This window comes from Hyaena hyaena, unplaced genomic scaffold (assembly GCF_003009895.1).
Source record: "Hyaena hyaena isolate Hyena2069 unplaced genomic scaffold, ASM300989v1 scaffold_168, whole genome shotgun sequence".
In the NCBI taxonomy this organism is placed as follows: domain Eukaryota; kingdom Metazoa; phylum Chordata; class Mammalia; order Carnivora; family Hyaenidae; genus Hyaena; species Hyaena hyaena.
Genome location: NW_024080800.1, coordinates 2,392,061 through 2,416,563, shown reverse-complemented (window position 1 = coordinate 2,416,563; position 24,503 = coordinate 2,392,061). Strand labels below are relative to the sequence as shown.

The 24,503-nt window shown below is 43.3% G+C and overlaps 1 protein-coding gene across 1 annotated transcript in view; it reads right to left on the bottom strand.

Annotated features, from left to right (window-relative positions):
• The window catches only part of SLC4A5 (solute carrier family 4 member 5), a 110,148-nt gene that overhangs the window by 60,477 nt on the left and 25,168 nt on the right, over window positions 1-24,503 (bottom strand). Inside the window, exons 3-6 of the mRNA XM_039240142.1 lie at window positions 22,340-22,405; window positions 17,435-17,446; window positions 14,807-14,998; window positions 1,512-1,641 (exon numbers count right to left, since the gene is read on the bottom strand). Coding sequence (XP_039096073.1) covers window positions 1,512-1,641; window positions 14,807-14,998; window positions 17,435-17,446; window positions 22,340-22,403 — 398 coding nt within the window. The 5' untranslated portion in view covers window positions 22,404-22,405. The remainder of the gene's footprint in view (window positions 1-1,511; window positions 1,642-14,806; window positions 14,999-17,434; window positions 17,447-22,339; window positions 22,406-24,503) is intronic.

The following is a 24,503-nucleotide window of genomic DNA, read 5'->3' as shown; positions in this document are numbered from 1 at the left end:
CAGGCTTGGGCTAGAACTAGACTCAGCTACCTGCATAATCTGACCCTTATAAGCTATTTGCCCTTCTAAACCTCCATATCCTCATCTATAAAATGGGGATAATAATAGTTCCCACCTCCTTAGGGCTATTGTGCAGCTTAAGGGAAATGAGCCCATAAATTATTTAGCATACAGAAGAGCTCACTGAATGGTTGATAAGCACAGGGGCTTCTAGACCAGGATTGGATGAGGCTAGGAATTCATTCCTTCCCTGGGGACTGCAAGGATTTGTTAGTCCACCCAGTGGCCTTTTGTTCCAGGAGAGATTAAAAGGGGGAGGCTTGGCAATGTCCAAACTTCCTCTTCTTCGCTCTACAGAGCAACTAACTTCCCAGGTGAGTGAGGTTGGTGGGTGAGGGAAGATCCTAGGCCATGGCTGGAGCAGCTTCCAGGATCTGAGTGTCCTGGTGGCTCCCAGGGAGAAAAAGTCCTGGACACAGGTGGCAGTTAGTCCATGCATTCTCAACCGGGGCAATATCAGCCCCAAAGGGGTCTTGGGAGAGCAAAAAATTTTAGGTATACACTCCAAAGTTCAAGCCTACCTCACAGAATCATGTTCCTTAGTATTCAATTTCTCTCATTAGAAATAAGTTAAATCAATTCCTAATTTAATAAATTTAACTGAAATTAAAATTTCTTAGGGGTGAGAGGCACATTAATACAAAAAAAAAAAAAAAAAGGTTGAGAAACATTGGTATGGTTCATCTTCTGGACTTTCTCAGCTTCCTTCCCAGGGTCCCTTCTCTCTCATTGGCTCTTCTTGCTGCCTCCTTCCTTTTTTTTTTTTTTTCTCCTGGACTGTTGGCATCATTTGGTGTTGCTGACCAGAGCACTCTGTCCCAAGCACTGGGTATGGCCAGCACTACTCCTTACTCCAATCCTCTTTGGCTGCATGACTTCACCACGTGGTTCCCTTCCAGCCTTCTGACTCTTCTCTTCCTTCTACTGACCTATATACATAGCTCCTATGCCTCTGGCATGTGCCTCCAGAGCTCCATTGTGTCCCACCCCAAATTCTGCAGTCTCTTTTTTTCAGAAGCCCGCTGGACCACTCACTCCACCTGGACTTTTTTATGGCATACACTTTCCTTCCTCCATGAAGCCCTCCCTGCCTACCCCAGCCCCCTTGGTGCTTTCCCTTCTCCTATAGCATTTAGTTTGAACCATTTGACAAGAAAGAATATATGTCTTGTATTATTCTCTCATGGTCTCGTGGATGTCGTTCTATTTTTCCACTTTGATTTTAACTTCTTTGAGAATAAAGACAAAGAAGTTGTTGCCCCTTAGTGTCCAGCCCAGTTCTGGAAGGCAGAAGGGGAAGTCTTTAGGGGCCAGAAAGTGCCCCAGCAGACTTAAGGTGCAAGATGCCACTGGCCAAGTGTCCTTCCCACCAGGAGGGTCAGCTCAGCCTGGGCCCCAGGCAGACTGTAGGAGGAATCCCCCTCCCCCCTTCCCTTGGGACTCCACCTTACCTGGCTGACTCCTTCCACTCCATCTGGTCTCCATCATGCTGCAGAGTGTCCATCTCTGTGAAGAGGGTAGGGTTGGGAGCCTCATCTTCCTCCCCCAGGATGTCCTGGAGCTGCTCAGCAGCTGGAGACCCTACAGAAAGAGGGCAGCAGGGTCTGCTGAGTGGCCTGGGAGAGGCAGAGGGCTGCAGGGCCAATTGAAATGGAGCAGGAGTCAGGTTCTAGAGAAAAGTATTTCCTAATTTAGTAAAACTAAGCCCAGCTTCTGGGCAAAGCTAGACTCAGGCCTCGGTGGTTGGATGTGGGTGAGATATTCTTTGAGATAAATGGAATGAAGGATTTAGTCTGCATTCAGTCTCCAGGGTCTTGTAGCTGACAACAAAGAGGGATAGAAAATGGCCAAAGCTAGGAAGAAGCAAGGATAGGAAACAGAAAAGTGAGAAGTGAGAAAAACTCTGACCTGACTTCAGCATAACAAACACAGAAGGACTCCTTTTCCCACTGGGCTCCAGACCAGTTAACTACCAGTGTTGGCCTTGAAGGGGCAGTCAGCTCTGCAAAAGGATGTTCTTGTACCCATGTGCCACGTGGGCCCACCTTCTTCATGGGCAAAGTGACAACGTATTCCTGAGCTCCTGGTCTGCTTTCCAACTGCCAACTAGATGTCACCTCCTAGATGTCTCTCAGGCACCTCAAAAGTCAGGATTCTAACACTGAGGATGTACCCTTCCCCAAACATGCTTCCCCTTCCTGCCTCCCTTCCTTCTTTCCTTTCTCTCAATATTTCATGGAAGTCTACTATGTGCCAGGCTTTGTTTCAAAACAAAACTGTGAAGAAGGCTCATACATCCTTGTTCTCTTGAATGTCTGCTCTAGCTGCAGAAATAAGTAAACAAATGCATAAATGATCATTTCAGGGAGTGATAAACATTTGGGGGAAAAAAAGGAGAGAAATACATTAGATAGATTGGTTAATAAAGACCTCTCTGAGGAGCATGTGTTTGAGTTGTGACTTGGAAGATAAGAATAAGCTTCTTCTGCATCTCTGGAAAAAGAGTGCTCTGGGTGTTTCAAAGACCCTGAAGTGAGAATGGGCTAGCCATTGTGTCTAGAGCATGGTGAGCAAGAGATGATGATGTGGAATGTTTTGGTTAAGGGCATAACTGTCCACCAACTGTATGGGCTAGACACCCTGGAGTCACCTTCACCTTACTTACCACTTTCTCTTATCTTCACCCTCATAAGGAAAGTTTTCAAAAATATGTCCCTCCTCACCAATCCCTTTGCGCCTGCCCTGGTTCAGTCTCTCATTAATGGTCCCTTGGGCTTCATCAAGTCTTTCCCCTCCTCCAAGCCCTTCTGTCCCCTCAATTTATCATCCTCACTGGCCCTCACTGATTTCTCCATGCTTTCCCAATGGTCAATAATTTCAACTACTTTTTCATCATACTCCCCACTCTTACTCCTTGACTTCCCAGTAAAACCAGGCAGCCAACACCCAAACAAGAATTCATTGGCCCAGTCTTCCTCTCTGCAGGAATGTCCTGGAGGCACAGGGAGAGGCAGTGTGGTACTATGGGATGGTGGAGACAAGGTGCACAGTGGGCTTGCGACCCAGCTAGACACGGGTATATATCTCAGAGTTGCCACTTGCTCATAAGTGAATTCAGTCTGAGTGAGCAGGGTTGTTGGCAGGAACAAGGAGATTCAGGTAAGGAGAATAAGACACATGACATGGGGCCTAGAATGTAGCAGGTACTGATCCCCTTTACTACCAGCCCCAGCACCCAGGCTCATGAGCCCCACCCAATGGTGAAAATAAAAGATTTCCAACCTCAGCAGGTCTCAGAAGTGTAGCCACCTCCCACCCATTCTTGTCAGCACTGTGTTCCATGTCCCTTGATGCCATTCCTAACCTTTGCTCCTCTCTTCAAGCCTCTGATCCATCTCCTACCCACTTCATCAAGGAAACAACGGTCTCTATATGTAAGCTCCATCACCTTCTCCCTTCTAGTTCTCCTGTACCCTTGTCACTTTGTAGTCCAGTTTTGAACAAAGGAGTCCTTCCAGTTTAATCTCTGGCCCCACTCATTCCCTTATGCTGGATCATTATTTTATCAACCAACCTTTCCTTACTTTGGTCTTCAACTTCATCTCTCCACTCTTTTTCTCCTAGCCTATAAACAGTTCTTCTTACCCTAGAACACTCTTCCATGACCCTGCCTGCCTTCCAAGCTCTCCTGCTCTCCTTTCCCCCCAACTTTTTGAAGGAATGGTCAACACTTGCTGTCTCCACTTCCTCCTTACCCAGTTACTTTCCAACCTGCTGCAACTCTTTCAGTACCACTACTCTCAAGGACACTGACTAAGGCAGAGACTTCAAACTGGCAGCTCAAAGGCATGTTTAGTTCAGCCCTCGTGGAGTATAAACATTTTTGAAATTGTTGCTAACATAAGGAATTGTGAGATTTCACATAACAATCCACATTTCTGACTTTTCTTGAAAATTCAGATGCTCCCACTAGGGACTTATCCAAGGGATACAGGTATGCTGTTTCAAAGCACCCCAATGTTTATAGCAGCACTATCAACAATAGCCAAGATATGGACAGAGCTCAAATATCCACTGATAGACAAATGGATAAAGAAGATGTGGTGTGTGTATAGACACACACACACACACACGCACACATTGGGGTACTGCTCGGCAGTCAAAAAGAATGAAATCTTCCCATTCGCAACTATGGGGATGGAACTAGAGGTTATTGTGCTAAGTGAAATTAGAGAAAAACAAATATCATACGACTTCACTCCTATGAGGACTTTAAGATACAAAACAGATGAACATAAGGGAAGGGAAGCAAAAATAATATAAAAACAGGGAGGGGGACAAAACATAAGATTTTTTGTGTAATATAGAGAACAAACAGGGTTGCTGGAGGGGTTGTAGGAGGGGGGGATGGGTTAAATGGGTAAGAGGTATTAAGGAATCTACTCCTGATATCATTGTTGCACTATATGCTAACTAACTTGGATGTAAATTTAAAAATACATAAATTATTTTTAAAATACTAGGGAAAAAAAAGAAAATTCAGATGATCTGATGACTATGCCTACATTACTGCTTGGCAATAATCAACTAGAGCTGAGTGATGGCTGCCTTCTTTAGGTGGACATACACATTTTTAAAAGTTCTTTTATTTAAGTATTGTTGACACACAATGTTATGGGCATATGTATTTTAGTTTGCCACAGTCCCCACTGCTCCCTAATCTTCCCTGCTAATCTCATTTATGCTATGCACCTGAGTTTACAACTCTGCCCTCAGATTGCTCTTGTTATCTTATTCTCAAACCAGTAAGTTAAAAAACCAATCAAACCAACAGGTCTGTCTTATTTCTCTGGGGCATCAGTGGGGCTGACTGCTCCCTCTGAACTGAAATGCTACTCTTAGCTCTCAAAACACAACACTTTCTTGATATTTTTTCCTATCTCTTCAAGGAATCCTCGGTATCGTTCCCTGGCCCCTCTTGCCTGTCTCACTTAAATCTTCATCTTCCCCAAGATTTCTCCTTGACCTTCTCTCCTCTTTCTGTACTTTTCTTGGGCCATCCTGTGTTCTTTATGATGTCACCCTGTAGATGAGGTCATCCATGTCTCTGGGCCCTGCCTGTATTGAGCATTTCCAACTGTCAACTGGATTATTCCACCTGGGAATTCTGCACCTCAAATCAATCTCAATAGATTCAAAACAGCCCCTTATTCCTGCCATTCTCTGTTTTGAATGATAGCACCTAACCATCCAGCCATTCAGATAAGAAATATCAGACTCACTCCTGAAGCCTCTTTCTGTCTTATCGTTCATGTCCAATCAGACACTAACTTCTCTCCCTTGCTTCCTAAATATTTTTCCCTTGCTCTCCCTTTTTTGCTCCTCATTGCCACCATCTTGGCTCAGGTTCTCTTTATTTCCTGTTGCTATCGCTGCAAGAGCCTCCCGCTGTCACTGCTGCCTCTGGTTGCCTGATCCACCCCTATTCCCTATGTGGCAGACAAGTTTGCCTAAAACATGTCAAACATGTTCACGTGACACACCCCTGGGAGTCATGGTGCTCTTTGAGCAGCACCATAAAATATTTTGCATTTGAGTTAGAAATAATTTTGTTAGCAGAAATTATCAATTTATCTGTATATAGCTCAATCTGCCTTATTTATTTAAATGAATTTTATTTCTGAATAAAATAAAGTATTTTATTACTTTAAACATCATCTTTTCATTGGGTTATGGATTGCTGACCCTTGCTAGCAGACAAAGCTTAAAATTTTATAGAAGAAAAACTAACAATTGAACAAATAACCTTATTTTTTCTTTACATTGGGAGAAGGCTATGACTATTTGATTCTGAGAGGATGGAAGCAAGCGGAGCTCAAGAACAACTTTTAAAATGTAAATTTGATCAGGTTATCTCCAAGTGAAAAGCCTTCAATGGGTGAGTATTACCTAGAGCTTAGGGTCACTGACCTGGCCCAAAACTTCCCTTGCGATCTAGACCTTACCTGTCTTTTTAAGTTCTATCAGGTTTCTCAACTAGATGCCCTGGAACCCAGTTAACCTGACCCCAGACCCCAGCCACCCCCCAATCCCAGATACCCTGGACCTAGCCACAGCAGACCACACACCTCACACTCCTCGGATCCTTGTGCCTACTGTTCCCTAAATTTGGAATCCCCTTTCCCTTCAAGGCCAAATAACAAGACAAATAAATGGAACAATCAATGGAGAGATTAGACAGGGCAGAGAGCAGGATGCCTGAACCAGCCCTGTCTTGGGCATTACCTGCTCCCAGGAATAGCTGAGCGCTGAGGTCTCCGGCTGCCGGCACTGCTTCTGGCCCCAGCCTGTCTCTGCTGCTGCCGCCCTGGCCACTGCCTCCAAACGTTCTCTTCCCCACCGGTCACAACAAACTCACTTTGTTTCCAGTTATGCACCAGGGGAGGTGTGGAGACAGAAGAGGGAGAGAAACAGAGATAGAGAAACAGAGAGAGGGAAGGAATGCATAAAAGACTGGGGTGATAGAGAAAGTTATATGTGGGAGAGAAAAGAGATGTAGCACAAGAAAGACTGTAAGAAAGACTATATTGAGGGTGAATGAAAGATACTGTATGAAAGAAGTTGTGCGTGTGTGTGTGTGTGTGTGTGTGTGTGTGTGTGTGTGAGAGAGAGAGAGAGAGAGAGAGAGAGAGAATGTGAGAGCAGTGTGGGGGGCAGGGGTCCTTAAGTGCACTGGAGAGAGAAGGGCTCAGCGGTGCAGAGGCTGGGGCAAGCAGCCGGGTCTTCACAGCGGTAGGGGCAGGGCGGTGCAGCTGCGGGTCTGTGAGAGCACTGACGGAACAGCCCCTGTCCCCCTCTCCCCCATGAGGGCTCCAGAAGAGCCCCGGCACCTCTCCTCAGGCCCCTTTATAAAGGCGAAGGTAGGATTTGCCCTGAGACTCCCCAGGGCCTCCTTAAGAGCCTTGGCTGCAGGTGAGCGGCTGGAGAGTGACTGCCAAGGCAGAGTTCTCTCAGCCACACAGCCCCCCGGGAGGTGGGATGGTTAGGGAGGGTTGCTGTGGGGTCTCGGGTTTCAAACCAACCACGCTTGGTCAGTAATGTTCCATGCAGCTGGTTTTTCTCTGTCCCCAACATTTTTTTTTTACTATTTTTTAAAGTTTATTTATTTATTTTTCAAACAGAGAGAGAGAGAGAGAGAGAGAGAGAGAGAAAGCTCATGTGAGAAGGGGAGGAGCAGGCAAAAAGAAAGAATCCCAAGCAGAGATGTCAGTGCAAAGCCCGATGCAGGGCTCCATCCCAAGAACTATGGGATCATGACCTGAGTCAAAATAAAGAGTCAGATGCTTAACTAATCGAGCCACCCAGCCACCCCTCTGTCCCCAACTGTACACCCAGACTCCTGATCCTCTCTTTATCTACTTTTAGGACAAAGTATCAAATACCATCACTCAGTGGATGTTTCCTGAAGCCCATGGACAGTGGGAACTGGTCACTTGAGGCTGTGTGGTGAACCCCACTAGGGAATTATTTTGCTCTACTGAGAAACTCCTAATCTCCTGGGTTTGGTTCAACAAGTTCTTACTGAGTACTTAGAATGTGCCAAGGTTGATTAGAGGTCACTGGGCGGCTGCTGCTCCAAGGGGTGCTGAGCCCTGGATTCTCTAAGTCTCAGGGCTAGGAGGGAGCTTAGCTGTTGTCAAATCCAAGCCCTTCACTTCACAGAAGAGAAATTGGAGACCCAGTTTGCACCACAGAAAGGCCCCATCAGGCCGCAAGTTAGGGGAGCCTGGAGGAGAGCAAAGTCCACTGACATCTTCCACCCCACACTGCCCACTGGCCCGGGGCTAGTCCCACTCACATTTTCATACCTGAGGCTCGAGGGTACCCACTTTATTATTTTTTTTTAATTTTATTTTTTTAATGTTTTATTTATTTCTAGGAGAGAGAGAGACAGTGCGAGCAGGGGAGGGTCAGAGAGAGAGGGAGACACAGAATCTGAAGCAGGCTCCAGGCTCTGAGCTGGCAGTCAGCACAGAGCCCGACGCGGGGCTCGAACCCACGAACCGTGAGATCATGACCTAAGCGAAAGTCGGACGCTTAACCGACTAAGCCACCCAGGCGCCCCTCGAGGGTACCCACTTTAAAGCTGAGGAAACAGCAGCAGAAGGTCAGAGGTGTCTGTTTGGGTGCTGAGCTCCAATCAAACACCACCATCCAAAGTTACTGCCATGCTGGGCTTCTCAGAGGGACAGGACAGTGAGTAGATGGTCCCGTCCCCAGGGTCCCAGGCTCTACAGCTCACATGGCCCTGTGGCTGAGTTGGCCCATCTCCCCTTGAGCGCTACTGGGCAGCTACTTCATGCCACACTGGGTCAGGGGCTGTGGATGAACCCGAAACAACCAAAGAGAGATCGCCAAGGGTGCCAGAAGATTCTCTTTATCCATGTGGTGTTTTAAGAGCCCAGACCTGGGTTTAACGCCAGACTCTGCTAATTACTACCAGTAGGATTTTGGCAAAGCATTTAAGCTCTCTGAGCCTTAGTTTCCCCATCTATAAAGTGGGAATAATCAAACCTACCTCACTAGATTGTGATAGCCATTCAGGAAGATAATATATGTGATGCCGTTGGCACAGTGGCACAGTGTTTGGTATACACCAGTCACCCAATAAATGATACTGCTATCATTGTAGATCTGACACCTTTCTCCCTGGTTCCTAGTCATCAGCCTGGCCGTTTAAACATTCCAAGGGCTCAATCCATTTCAGCCTCTAAATTCTCATGCTGCTCCCATGCTGCCTCCCTACCCTCCACCCTGAGGCCCTTCCACTCTCCCTGTCCCTCCCTCCTGCCCACAGAAGATTTAGCAAACCACACGCTGGGCTCCTGGATCAGGGTGGCTCTAATGCACTGCAGGCCCCACGTGCGTGCAGCACATCAGAAGTTAATCCACATAATGAGAAATGCCACAGGTAATAGCTCCTGTGGCTGATAGCACACAGTGAGAGTCACATAGCGACGGCCCACCTGTAGGACGGCCCCAGCAGTTGCTGGGAGAAACATAACCCTGCAGGAACAAGCTTCAGGAAGCACACTAAAAGAAGCACGCAGAACTGTGCTTTTACTGGGTGGGGACCATCCAGTCATTGGATGAGCAAAGCACAAAATGATCTAGCAGACTACAAACGAGCCAGTCTTCAACTCCTAGTAAAAACTCAGAAGGCAATTAGGACAGTCAGGAAGTCAGGATGAGGACCTGGTCCTGGGGCTGGGGCCTTGGGTGAGCCCTTTCAGAGGTTCTCTCCCTCTGTCTTGAGTTCCACATGGCTCCATCTCTAGATGGCCAACTTTGAGAGGTCAGAGTCTACCTTGCTCACATCAAGCTGCTGGCCCCTAGCACAGGGCTCACACAGCATGGGCACTCAATAAATATTTGCCGGGTGAATGAATTCACTGATTAGCACTCATGAGCGTAACAGCCGGGATTAGGCTTGGCAAGAAAGGAGCCAAGGACAAGGAAATGCTGTTGGAGGTTGAGCTGGGTGGGGATTTTGTGTAGCTCAAGGACACTGAATATTGGGGAGTGGGAGACTGACCTAGCATTCTAGTCATTCTTGTGGGGTGCCTGGGTGGCTCAAGCAGTTGGGTGGCCGACTTCAGCTCAGGTCATGATCTCATAGTTTGTGAGTTTGAACCCTGCTTTGTGCTGACAGCTTGGAGTGTGCTTAAGGTTCTGGGTCTCCCTCTCTCTCTGCCCCTCCCCTACTTGTACTCTGTCTCCCTCTGTCTCTCAAAAATAATATAAAAATAAAATAAAACATTTAATGTCATTCTTACAATTGGGTGAGGTGGGTCTTGAGAGGTAGTATAAAAGCCCCAAGTCCTAATTTTATGAACAGCAAAATTCTTTTTCTAAGAAGCTGTCCCAAAACTCTAAATGTGCTCTCTGAGAAAAGAAGAGGAAGAAAATATACCCCCTTTAGTGATTATAGGGATTCCTCATCGTGGTAGTGTTAGGTATGTCAGCCCAGCCCAAACTCCTCCCCAAAAGGATGATCCTCTGGCAGCTGTGTTTGTAAAATGTATGACCTGTGCCCCATGGCTACAGTTAATCAGACCACAAACAGTTCATTGGACATCTGAGCCTGGAAATTTTGAATTGGGTCTCTAAGATAGCTGGGGTCTTTCCTGACGGTCTCTGGAAGAGAAATCATGTAAACTGGAAGACAAGGGCATACAGAAGCAGGAAAAGGCTACAGAGAGAGGAGAATGGAGCAGACCCACAGGAGAGGCAGGGGCAGGGTCTGTGTCTACTCACTGAACCCAGCTGTTTATTCTGCTTTGGGACCATGAAAAGCACTGGTCTTGTAATAACACCTGTGTGCGTGCGTGCACGCACACACACACACACACACACACACACTGCCCAAGCTAGCTCAAGTAGGTTTCTGAAACTTATGATCAAATTACCTTCTTAACCATGAGTGTCCCTTAGAGAAAGTTTTGTGATATGGAGAGTTTCTTCTTCATACCTTTTTAAAAACTGCAAGTGTAAGAGTTATAAAGAATGTTGTTGGGGCACCTGGATGGTTTAGTTGGTTAAGTGTCTGACTTTGGCTCAGGTCATGATCTCATGGTTTGTGAGTTCCAGCCTCGCATCGGGCCCTGTGCTGACAGCTCAGAGCCTGGAGCCTGCTTTGGATTCTGTTGTTTCCCTTGCTCTCTGCCACTCCCCTGCTCACTCTATGTCTCTCTCTCTCAAAAATAAACAAACATCAAAGAATGTTTGAGTCACTGTAGTAAGAATAGTTAGAATAAGAAAGAATGGGGAATCAGTAAAAGAGGGGAGTAAAGCAATGGCAGAGCAGGCCAAAAGCACAAAAAGAAGGAAACCCAAGGAAAAGAAACCTTGGCCTTGGCCCTGGTCCTGGCCACATGAGGACCTGTGTCAGAGGACTGGCAAAGCCTGGCCAGGGCACTGCTGGCTCTCCTACATGCTAGGGGCTGGAAGCAAGGCTTGGAAGATCTTGGTGTGTTGGGCAAGGGGGAGATTCAACTAAATCCAAATAAGAGATCCCCCAGCCTTCCTCAGGAAGGGCATCAACCTCAATATGATATCAAAGAGACCCTGAACATTTGCAGGGGACACCTCGGAAAAAAGAAAGCAATGACACTCATCTCACTGGAGCCTCAGAGGAGGAGATTCTGACGTTTAAGGGGAGCCATTGATTGTACCATATCCATGATTTATAATTTCAGGTGTATGAAATGTCACCTGTAGTCTTCAATTAGCATATGACTTTTATTGTTTTGTTTTGGTGACTATAAATGCAGTAAAGTGAAGAAATTGTTATTTATCAAATTAGATAGTTGCTGCTTCTCCCGTCTAAGCCAACAAGGGTGTGGGGGTCTGATTCACACACGGAATCTTGACATGGCATGCAGAGGACCCTGGGGAAGGAGTAGGGACAGAAGGAAATGTTGAGGCCTCTTTCAGGTTTTCAGGGCTCCTCTAGACTTAGAGGAGATAGGTCTTTGTGGTTCATTTAACCCATTATGTGGCCTCAGCTGTGCAAAAATGGGCCCCGACCTAAGGAGGGAAAGGAGAGGACTGCGCGTATGTGTGAGGAGGGGGCTCAGCACTGAAAACAAGAACATATGAGGGGATTCAGGAAGGGACAGGAGTGGGCAGAAGTCCCCCCAGTCTTTGTGATATGAGGCTGGAACTTCACGGAAAAATGAGCAGGGGGAAATTTCCAGTGGCCAGAGGAACACGGATATCTAGTATCTCATTTTAAAAAGTACGTATCTCTGCAACCTTAAACTTGGTTCTGAACCTTCAGCAAAGCCTTCTAGTCATATATATGCCAAACATAGCCATCTTAGGGGAAACCAAAGACAATCTGAACTCCATGCCTGAACTGGCCTGGAGGTGAAGGCAGAGAATAAGTATAGAAGGTGAAACATAGTGAGATGACAAGCCCCCTACGGAGGGACTCAGAGCCAGACAGTGAGACTGACAGCCCCTGAGAAGGCACAGAAATTTAGACCTTCCCTTGGATGAGGCCAGGGAGACTAGAGTCCACTTCAGCTAATTCTCAAGGAATAGGGTAAATCTGGCTACTGTATAGTTTATGAAAACTTTCCATGTATTAAGACTTTCACTGGTTCACTTGCAAACATGGATGCTCAACCCTAATTTTCTCCTCAAGGTATTAGTGTCAATAACTCAGGATTCTCTTCTAACAGGATTTTTTTGTTTGTTAGCTCTCATGGCTAGGGAGGGAATGCTGTATATGTTGATAATTCCAGGAGATCCAGGTTTTAAGGTGTCAACAGATAAGAAGAGAGAGAAAATATAGGCTTCTTTGGGGAGGGTTTTTTTTTTCTTAAGTAATCTCTATGCCACCCATTATGAGGCTTGAACTCACAACCCTAAGATAAAGAATTCCTCTACTGACTGAGCTGGCCAGGTGCCCCAGACTTCCTCTGGGGAATAGATTTGAATTTGCTTTCCTACCTGCTCCTCACCCTGAACGGGACATAAAAGGTCTAGAATGATCCTCTTTTCTCTTTTTCCTTCTTCCTTTCCCCTACCTCTCTCCAAGATGTATCCTTCCAAGACACAAATTTGTGTCTTAGCAAGGAAGCTACCCCATTTTAAAGCTTCAGACTCTAAAAGGACCCCAACTGTCTTTGTACCTATGTTGGAAATAGCTGTCTCAGGAACTGTTCATGGAGAAGATGCTTTAGAGACAAATATGTGCTCTGTCCCAACCCATGCTCCTTCCTCATTAGAAATGAGAATGGAAGACCACAGGATGTATATCCTTGGTCCTAAGGACTTTAAACAATATTATAAGCCTCAAACGCCTGGCTGGAAAACAGCCTTTCTCTCCTTTCCTGCTCATCTTGGGGTGGTTTTGATCTTTTAGTGGTCCCAAAATTGTTTAATATCAGGCAAGTAGAAGAGTTTAATAACTTTTCACACCCCTTCCACCATTAGGATCTCAGAAGCCCTTGGTACCAGTGAGGACAGCCAAACCAAACCAATATCCGCTTGTAGAGGAAAAAGACTTGGGCTCCTTGCTCTTAAATTGGGTTAATGTGTACTAATTAAACTAATATATATTAAATGCCTACCATACTCATCTACCCACCACAATAACCTGCCATGTTATATATTTCTTCCATGACTCAGGAGAGGCCCAGAAAAGTTGATTTTCAAAGGGGGACCTTATCCCTATGTGGGGGAGGTGGTGGGGTTACAGGAGAATGCCCCAAAAAGTGAATGTGAGGCATCCAGATCCAACATGGGGACTGGGAGGTCTTTCCCAACAGGCTTGCTCTCCTCTGGGTCTCTGATATTCCTACCTCTGCGCAGGTACAGGTGCACATGCATATGCATATGTGTTTGCGTCTATGTGTGCATATGCATGTTTTAATCAAAGCTCATCTCTTATGCTAGACAGCTCCAAAGGACTTCCACTAACCTATCTCCCACATAGACACATTTAATCTGGAAAAGCCACAGGCCTTAGTAGACTTGGTGCAACGAGAACAGCTGTTCAGGGCAGCGACAAGTTTGGGGTGGCTCAGTTGGCCTTTGGGAGCATGAATGTCAGATGTCAGATCTCTTCCTATAGGGATGCTGAAACCCTGTTACTGGCTCTGACATTCCTTTGAAGGTTTAGATGGTAAACTAACTCCTTTTGCTCCTTGCTCAAGACAGTGGAAATATATGATAGAGAATAGTGAGATACCATATCTTGGCAGATTTTGGATATGCTGGGGTGAAATCATGTTCCTAGAAACAGTAAAGTCTCGAAAGAATAAAATATCACAGCTGCGCTCCAAGGATTCCAGACTTTTCACTCCTCTTTTAAGACCGATATTTTTCTTTCTCTGAGAAGGAACAAAAGACTGATTTTTAATCAGTCCAGAACTGACTGCCTCAGCAGCAAAGGAAGGCCTCAGGGGATTTATGAGCCTGGGAGACTGCTTCCCAGGGGTCTTCAAGCTACCATGCAGGTGCCTAGACAATTCTGGACTATTCCATCAAGCTCAGGTGAGGAAAGGGTGGAGGTAATTCAGTTTACTGAGCACAATGGCTCATGCCAAACAGTCATGTTTGTAGTTAGGTTAGTCATGTCATGGTTGTGTGACCTCCAGGAATTTGGAAATGAGGAAATAATTCTTTTTTTTTAATTTATTTAAAAAAAATTTTTTTTAAATATTTTTTATTTATTTCTAGGAGAGAGAGAGACAGCATGAGCAGGGGAGGGTCAGAGAGAGAGGGAGACACAGACTCTGAAATTGGCTCCAGGCTCTGAGCTGGCAGTCAGCACAGAGCCCGACGCGGGGCTCGGACCCACAAACCGCGAGATCATGACCTGAGCGGAAGTCGGACGCTTAACCGACTGAGCCACCCAGGCGCCCCGGAAATGAGGAAATAATTCTGATAATTAATCCATAAAACCAATTTGGGATGGATCAGAGCAGAAGTCTCAGAGTCACCAGAGAGAGATGGAGCTCAGCCTGACTAAAGCCGTCTCTGAGCAGGGAGTTTGGTCTGCAGTGGCAGCACGGCAGCGGGTGCCGACAGCCCTGACCCCAGTGAGGCACCATTGAGGCATTCTCCAGAGAATCTCCCTGGCCTGCCCTCCTCTGCCACCCACCCACCTCCCCCAGGGCTGGGCTCATCAGCAGATGGATGGCTCCCCCCAACACACCCCTCAAGAACTCACGGGTCCTGCTGACACGATCCACATTGCCATCCCAGCTGCTTCCCCTGCTCCCCATGCCGGTCAGTTCCTGCTGTGGCTTGTCTGGCTGCAGGCCCCAGCAGACCTTCTGCAGGCCTGAAAGATGTCCTTGCTGATCTCTTTTCCTCTGAAGGTAACTGGGGACCGAAAGCCCAATGTGGATGGAACGGCAGTCTGTGGACATAGCACAAAAGACAAGGGAGGCAAGGGTTACTGAAAATGGACATTTCCCCTTAACATCCTCCAGTTACAAAGAGCTAGGGCCACCAAGGCAAAATGGAGGACATGGGGTTCCTGGACAGGGCCACTGCCCTGAGTCTTGGGTTTGACAGAATTTCATTCGTGAACAACTCAGCAGTTACTGGAAACAAGACCCTTGGTGCTATAGTTAGAACTCTGTTAGAATGAACAGAACTCCTATCACGCTGTTCTTGCTTGTCCAGAATGGCAATAACCACATATGGCTTATGACACATGGCCCAGAAGACAGACCTTCAGTGAGCCATAGATTTAGTCCAAAATGCTGACCCCCTCTTTGGGAAAGCTGTATATATTTCCATTGAGGGCCATTTATTACTAATAACCAAAGACTACGTAAACTACTTATCAGAAAAGTGAGTTATTAAGGATTTCTCAAAGCTGGTTTTGTATACTAGAATTTTCAAGAACTAGAATTACCAAAAATTTTAATTTGGAATTCCACTAAGAAGACTGTTTGTTGTGTTAAGCCCCCACTAGGTCTGTGCAAACAAAAGCAACTAGAATTCTCTCAACTCTTAGGATGGATACTCTGCTATCAGTTTTCCATCAGTGTTGTCTTGAACTGGTCAACAGTTTTTAAAATAATCAATAGATGTAGTTTTATAGTTATAGAATAATTGAGCAGATAGTACATAGGTACTTAGACTTCCATCCTTCCTCCACCCTATACGCACTCCACAACAGTTTCCCATATTATTTTTTTTGAGGTATAATTGACAATATAACATTGTACTAGTGTAAGGTATAAAACATACTGACTTGATACATGTATATATTACAAAATGACTACCACAATAAGTCTAGTTAACAACCATCATCTCACATAGTTTCACTCTTCTTATGATGAGAACTTTTAGAATCTACTCTTTTGGCGACTTTCAAATATACAATACAGATTGTTAACTATAGTTACCCTACTGTACATTCTATCTCCAGAACCTGTTTATCCTATAGTGGAAGTTTGTACCTTTGACCACTTTCACCCATTTTGTCCACCTCCAAACTCCTGCCTCTGGCAACCACTAATCTGTTCTCTGTTGCCATGAGTTTGGTTCTCACATAGGAATGAGATCATATAGTATTTGTCTTTCTTTGGGATTGCAAAGACTGATGACAAAGAGCTAACCCCCTGTGTGTTCTTCTAGGATTTCTATGGTTTCAGGTCTTATATGAGTCTTTTATCCAGTTTGAAGTGTGTGTGTGTGTGTGTGTGTGTGTGTGTATGTGTGTGGTGTAAGATAGTGATCCAGTTTTATTCTTATGCATATGGCTGTCCAGTTTTCTCATCAGAGAGACTATCCTTTCTCCATTGTATATTCTGGGCTTGTCATAAATTAATTGAACTTATGAGTGTGTATGTATATCTGAGTTCTCTATTCTTTTCCATTGATCTATGTGTCTGCTTTTATGCCAATACTATACTGTCTTGATTACTATAGCTTTGTAATATCTTTTGTTTTTGTTTTGTTTTTTTTTAAATATTTTTATTTATTTCTAGGAGAGAGAGAGAGACAGCATGAGCAGGGGAGGGTCAGAGAGAGAGGGAATCACAGACTCTGAAACAGGCTCCAGGCTCTGAGCTGGCAGTCAGCACAGAGCCCGACGCGGGGCATGAACCCACGAACCACGAGATCATGACCCAAGCGCAAGTCGTACGCTTAACCGACTAAGCCACCCAGGCGCCCCTGTAATATCTTTTGAATCAGGAAGCATGATGCCTCCAGCTTTGTTCTTTTGCAAGGTCACTTTTGGCTATTCAGGGTCTTTCATGGTTCCATACAAATTTTAGAACCATTTATTCTATTTCTGTGTAAAATGCCATTGGAATTTTGATAGTGACTGCATCAAATCTGTAGATTGATATGGGTAACACAGACACTTTAACAATATTAATTTGTACAATCCATGAGCATAGAGTATCTTTCCATTTATTTGTGTCTTCTTCAATTTCTTTGATCAATGTCTTATAGTTTTCAGTATACAAGTCTTTCACCTTCCTTGTTAAGTTTATTTATTCCTATGTATTTTATTCTTTTTGTTGCAAGTGTAAATAGAATTGCTTTCTTAATTTCTCTGATAGTTCATTATTCATATATAGAAATATATATGTATTTATTTTTGTATATTGGTTTTATATCCTACAACTTTACTGAATTTTTTAGTTTTAACAGCTTTTTGGTGGAATCTTTTGGGTTTTCCATATATAATATCATGTCATCTGCAAACAGAGATAGCTTTACTTCTTTCTTTCTAATTTGAATGCTTTTTATTTCTTTTTCTTGACGAATTGCTCTGGATATTGACTTCCAGTACAATATTGAATAAAAGTGCAAGAGTGGGCATCCTGACCTTGCTCCTGATCTTAGAGGAAAAGCTTTCAGCTTTTCATTGTTGAGTACGATAGCTGTAGGCTTGTCATACATGGACTTTGTTATGTTGGGGTACATTCTCTCCATACTCAGTTTGTTGAGATTTTTTATAATGAATGGATGTTGGATTTTGTCAAATATGTTTTCTACATCTATTGAGATAATCTTATGATTTTTATTCATTTTGTTAGTGGGGTATATCACAGTGATTGATTTGCAGATGTTGAACCATTCTTGTACTCCTGAAATAAATCCTACTTGATCATGATATATGATCCTTTAATGTATTTTTGAACTTGGTTTCCCAATATTTTGTTGAGGATTTTTGCACCTATGATCATCAGAAATATTGGCATGTAATTTTCTTTTCTTGTAGTGCATTGGTATTAGGGTAATGCTAGCATCATAAAATGAATTTGAAAGTGCTCCCTTCTCGGAGTGGCTCAGTCAGTTAAGCGTCCAACTTTGGCTGAGGTCATGATCTTGTGGTTCATCAAACCCTGCGTCAGGCTCTGTGTCTCCCTCTCTCTATTCCCCTTCCCAGCTCATGCTCTGTCTCTGTCTCAAAAACAAACATAAAAAAAAAAAAGTTTTCCCTTCTCTTCTATTTTTTTGGAAAAGTTTGAGAAGGATTAGTATTAATTCTTATCTAAATGTTTGCCAGACAATGAGAAAGAATGAAATCTGGCCATGTGTAGCAACATGGATGGAACTAGAGGGTGTTATGCTGAGCAAAATAAGTCAGGCAGAAAAGGACAAATACCATATGTTTGCACGTATAGGGAGATTAGGAGGAACTTGAAGGACGAGGGGGGAGAAGAAAGGGAAAAATAGTGGGGGAGAGGGAGGGAGGCAAACCATGAGAGACTCTTGAATGCTGAGAACAAACTGAGGGCAGATGGGTGTGGGGGGGGAGGGGGGTGATGGGCATGGAGGAGGGCACTTGTGGGGATAAGCACTGGGTGTTACATGGAAACCAACCTGACAATAAACTATTTTAAATAAATAAATAAATAAATAAATAAATGTTTGCCAGAATTCACCAGTGAAGCCATCTGTTTCTGAACTTCTGTTTGTTGGGAGGTTTTTGATTACTGATTCAATCTCCTTACTAGTAATTGGTCTATTTAGGTTTTCTGTTTCTTCATTATTCAGTTTTGGTAAGTTGTATCTTTAGGAATTTATCCATTTCTTCCAAGTTGTCCAAATTGTTGACATATAATTATTCATAGAAGTCTCATCTGAGTTTTTGTATGTGTTTTCAGTTGTAATGTGTTTTCTTTCATTTATAATTTTATTTACTTGAGTCATCTCTTTTTTCTCCCCCTTAGTAAGTCTAGCTAAAGATTTGCTTATTTTGTTTATCTTTTCATTTTTTTTAATGTTTTATTTATTGCTTAGAGAGAGAGAGACAGCATGAGCAGGGCCTCCCCTGTGTTTCAGATTCAGACACAGAATCTGAAACAGGCTCCAGGCTCTGAGCTGGCTGTCAGCACAGAGCCCGACGTGGGGCTTGAACCCACAAACGGTGAGATCATGACCTGAGCCGTGACCTAAGTCAGACGCTTAACCGTCTGAGCCACCCAGGAACCCTTTGTTTATCTTTTCAAAAAACCATTTCTGGGATGCCTGTTTCAGAATCTGTATCTCCCTCTCTCTCTGACCCTCCCCTGCTCACTCTGTCTCTGTCTCACTCTCTCTCTCAGAAATAAACAAAACATTTAGCAAAAAAAAACAAAAACAAACAAACAGTTCTTAGTTTCACTGATCTTTTCTATTGTCTTTTTAGTCTCTCTATTTTACCTTTTTCTGCTTTGATATTTGTTATTTTCTCCTCTACTAACTTTGGGCTTAGTTTGTTTTTCTTTTGCTAGTTCCTGAAGGTGTAAAGTTCAGTTGTTTACTTGGGCTCTTTCTTTTTTCTTAATGTAGGCATTTATTGCTATGAATAGATTCCCCTCTTATGAACAGCTTGCGTTAGTGTGGTACATTTGTTAAAATTAATAAACCAATATTGATACATTATGATTACAGTCTATAGTTTATATTAAGGTTCACTCCTAGTGTTACATAGTTTTATGAGTTTTGACAAATGCATAATGATGGGAGTCTACCATTACAGTATCATACCGAATAGTTTCACCATCTTAAAAATTCCCTGCACCTCACCTATTCATCTCTCCCCTCCCTGAATTCTAAAGCTACTTTCCTCTTTTGGGCCTTTACACTTTGTTCTCTTTTCTTTTTTTCTTCCTTCTGAAGAGAAATGAGAATGGGTAGGGTAAATGAGTGGGAAAATCTTTTTCTCTGCTTATGTGAACTGCAGCAAAAATGTTTGAGAGCCACTGATTTAGGACAAGTTTAAGTGTGGAATTCCCTGGTGACAATTTTCCAAAGAGCAGGTTGGCCAAAAAAATTTCATTATAATTACAGTGGTTCCCCCTTATCCACAAGGGATATGTTCTAAGATCCTCAGTGGATGCCTGAAACTGCAGACAGCATTGAACCCTGTATATACACCATGTTTTTTCCTACACATACGTACCTATGATAAAGTTTAATTTATAAATTAGACACAGTAAGAAATTAATAATAATAAATTATAAAATAGAATAATTGTAACAATATTTTACAATTAAAGTTATGTGAATACAGTCTCTCTCTCTCCCCCTCCCCCATGCTCTCAAGATATTTTGTTGTACTGTATTCACCTTTCTTCTTGTGATGATGTGAGGTGATAAAATGCCTATATGATGAGATGAAGTAAGATGAATGATAAAGGCATTGTGATGTAGCGTTGGGCTATTATTGACCAATGTCAGAAAGAGAATAGGGGCGCCTGGGTGGCTTAGTCAGTTAGGCGTCCGACTTTCGCTTAGGTCATGATCTCGCGGTTCGTGGGTTCCAGCCCCGCATCGGGCTCTGTGCTGACTGTCAGCTCAGAGCCTGGAGCCTGTTTCAGAGTCTGTGACTCTCTCTCTCTCTGACCCTCCCCTGCTCACGCTGTCTCTCTCTCTCTCTCTCTCTCTCTCTCCTAGAAATAAATAAAACATTAAAAAAAAAAATTTTTAGAAAGAGAATCATCTCCTTCCAGACCATGATTGACTACTGGTAACTGAAACTGAAGGAAGTGAAATCATAGATAAGGGGGACTACTGTATTTTTGAAGCCCAAGAATGGCAACTGAGTATTGAAAGCTACTACAGAATGGGAAATTAGAATCTGTGTTCTTACATCAAAATTTGTATTAACTTGATTTTATTTTCCTTGGAGGGGAGGACTGTCTCTTGGCTCAAACTCCTGAAATGTAGATACTAAGGTCTGGGCATTCAATGGCTACAGATATCACATAGAAACCCCATCAAGCTGAACCTTGGAGAAGCAATCTAGCCTTTTAGAGATATGTAGGGGGTCTACTCTGGTGAAAAGACTCTACGAGTCATTCCTAGGCATGGGAAAATGAGGTTACCTGGATGTCAGTGTCTAAATCTATTTAGAGCCCAACTCCTGCCCCACCCAGCTCACCTCACTGCTCATTCTTCTGAACCTCCAGTCTTTCTTGGGTAGAACGTAAGGTGGAGATTTTTATGAAGCATAGCCTTGCTTTCTAGTGGATCAGTATAAGAATGACTGGTGCTCCTCTTTCCTTCTCTCCTCTCCCTCCAGTATGGTGTGATATCTCTTGCTCTATTCTATATTTCTTAACCAATCTGTAATTCGAATAAGCCATGGACACCAAAATTTAGTAGTTTTACTCTAAGGGCTTAGCAGATGAGTTCCTACTCTCTACCCTTGAGACGAGGAACAGTTGATTTATCCAAAAGGCCTCTGCTCAAGAGTCTGCTTCCCTTGGTGCTCCCTGGCTAGCTCTACACTTGCTCTATGGCCACAGTCATCTGCCTCTCTAGGACTCAGTGTCCTCACCTGTAATTTGGGAATAAAATCCTTTCTCTACTGTTTGGGCAAGGTTTTTGAGAAGATAGAATGGGATGGCATATGGGAACATAATTATGAAAATGGTTACAGCTACACACCTGAAGAATATGCTTATTAAAGAAGTCAGGAGAGATGGCTGTCAGGATAATATTTTACTTTATGTCCTGGATCTAACTTGTCCCATTTCTTCCTGGCTCCCCTCATAATCGTCACAGTAGGCTGTGTAGCTGGTGAACTGTGGAGAATAGTTAGTCCTCCCCCGAGCTTCCTCCTTCACAATGGAGGACCTCTCCACTGACTGTGAACACCTTGCAGTTTGGTTCAGGACAATGCCAAGTTCTCCTAGGAACTCTTCAGCTGCATTCCTCTCTATCGACAGCCCCAGAATGGCTCTACACATTCTGCAGTTCAACAAAGCATCCAGCTGGGCAGCGAGATTACTGTTTCCCTCCAAGTAGGGCTGGGACAGTGGTGGGGCAGTAGCCAGTCTGGTTGCTTCTTCATAAGTCCTGTGGTTGCTTTTCTGTAGAATGTAGGAACTAAGGGTCTCTGAGTCAGCATTGGAACAACAGATATCCCCACTCACCATCCTCTTGCACTGGTTTTAACTGAGTTGCCATTTTTAGAATCTATGAAATACTGGCATCTTGTATGGTCTTTACACCTTGTAAAATTAGGTAAATTTAATTTTGTGTTGGGGATGCTGTGCCCTAATCCATAGAAACAAAGTGCCAGTGTCCAGTCTTCAGTCTGACCATATGGTCCCTTTAAGACATAGTGAAGGCTGGTCCCATTAGATCCAGAGAAGACACCATGGGTAAATTAGGGAAAGGAACTGGCTCTCTAGATTCCCCTGCTGGAGGGCTGCTATAAGGATATTAAAGAAATTGTCAGACCTCCTAGGGTTTGCATCAAGTTCTCAAGGTGATCTTACCTTCCTGATCCTGACATCTCCTCCTGTAGTGTGCAGGGTCCAGCTTCCCTACCCCAGCCTTCTCTTCTTCCACTTTCATAACTATAAAGTAAAAGATGAACACAGCCTCAAAATGTATACAACACTAAAAGGTAGGATATCAAAGAGAAGTGGTCAAATCCATTCATAAACAAATTGAAGAAGCTCAAATATCTATCTCTAACAAAGAGAGAACACACCTCTTTTTCAAGTACAAATGGAACATTTAAAGAGAGCACATATACTAGGCCACAGGAAAGCCAAAGCCTTAGTAAATTTCAAAGAATCTGTATCATACTTCTACAGTAAGAATGTATATATTTATACACATACATACATCTAAGCTTGGAAACTAAAAGTAATTTACAGTCATGGGATTAATAGGAGACCACAGAGGAAATTATTAGATATTTAGAATTCACAATTACAACTACTTAACATTGAAATTTATGTGATGCAACATACTTAGAGGAAACAAGGAAGGAAGGAGAGAAGGGAAAGAGGATGGAAGGATGGAGGGAAGGACGAAAAAAGAAGGAAAATAAATGTGATAAGCATTCAACTAAAGAACCTAGGGGAAAATAAAGAGAAAACCCAAAGACAATAGAAAAATGTAAATATAAAATATAAAACCAGAAAACAATGAAATAGAAAAGAAGAATAGAGATGGTTAATAAATCCAAAGGCAATTATTTGAAAAGACTTAAAATAGACAAAATTGCAAAACTAATCAAGAAGACAAATTCATAAGTAAACAACATTAGGAATTAAAGAGAGTCAACTAAAAATACAGTGAAGAATTTAAAAATTAAAAGTGAATGCCATGAAAAACTTCACGGCAATACATTTTAACTTTTATGATAATAATAATAATTAACATTTCAGTGTGCCAGGAACTATTTTAAATGTTCTGTATTTATGACTGCATGTATGACTTCATTGACTCTTCTCAACAACCTTAAGTAACATTATCTTTTTAGGTTTATTTATTTTGAGAGAGAGAGAGAGAGAGAGAGAATCCCAAGCAGGCTCTGCACTGAAAGTGCAGAGCCTAACATGGGGCTACAACTCAAACCATGAGATCATGATCTAAGCTGAAATCAAGAGTCACTTGAAATTAAGATGCTTAAGTGACTGAGCCATCCAGGCACCCCAGAGATAAGTAACATTATTATTCCCATTTTACAGATGAGGAAACTGAGCCACAGAGAGCTTAACTGACTGCCCAAATGGAGGAACAGAGATATTCAAACCTAGATAATCTTTTCCTGGAATTAAAGCTCTTAGCCATGGTGATGCCTAGGCAGCTCAGTTGGTTAAGTGACAGACTCTTGATTCTGGCTCAGGTTATGAACTCATAGTTCATGAGCTAAAGTGTCACATGGGGCTCTGTGGTGACAACAAGGAGCCTGTTTGGGATTTTCTCTCCCTCTCTCTCCCCCTCCCCCGCTCATATGTGTGCTCTCTCTCTTTCTCAAAATAAAATAAATAAACTTTAAAAAATAAGCTGTTAGCCACAAAGCTGACAAATGGATATTTTACTAGAATAATAATAGAATGATCAAAATTGACTTTAAAATAATTTTAAAACCTTAATAAATCAATAACCATTAACTGAAATGTTTATGGGAAAGGCATTACAAACATCCTTTCCCATATCCTATGGATAATTAATGAAGCTGAGTTATAGGCACAGAAGGATCATCCTTTTTTTTCCTATTTTTGTTATGTCTGCAATTTTCTCATAGTGAAAATAAAAATAAATACCAGGAGGGGCGCCTGGGTGGCTTAGTCGGTTAAGCGTCCGACTTTCGCTTAGGTCATGATCTCGCGGTTCGTGGGTTCAAGCCCCGCGTCGGGCTCTGTGCTGACTGCCAGCTCAGAGCCTGGAGCCTGTTTCAGAGTCTGTGTCTCCCTCTCTCTCTGACCCTCCCCTGCTCACGCTGTCTCTCTCTCTCTCAGAAATAAAATAAAAATATTTAAAAAAATAAAAAATAAATAAATAAATAAATAAATACCAGGAGTAGATAGTTTTTAAAAAATGTTTTATCTGAACCTTTAAGGATTTAGATAGTCTCTAACTAATACAAAATGGTTCTCAAAAGTAGAAAAAAAAGGAAATCAGAGGCAGTATAAACACCTGAAGACCAGGATACAAGAT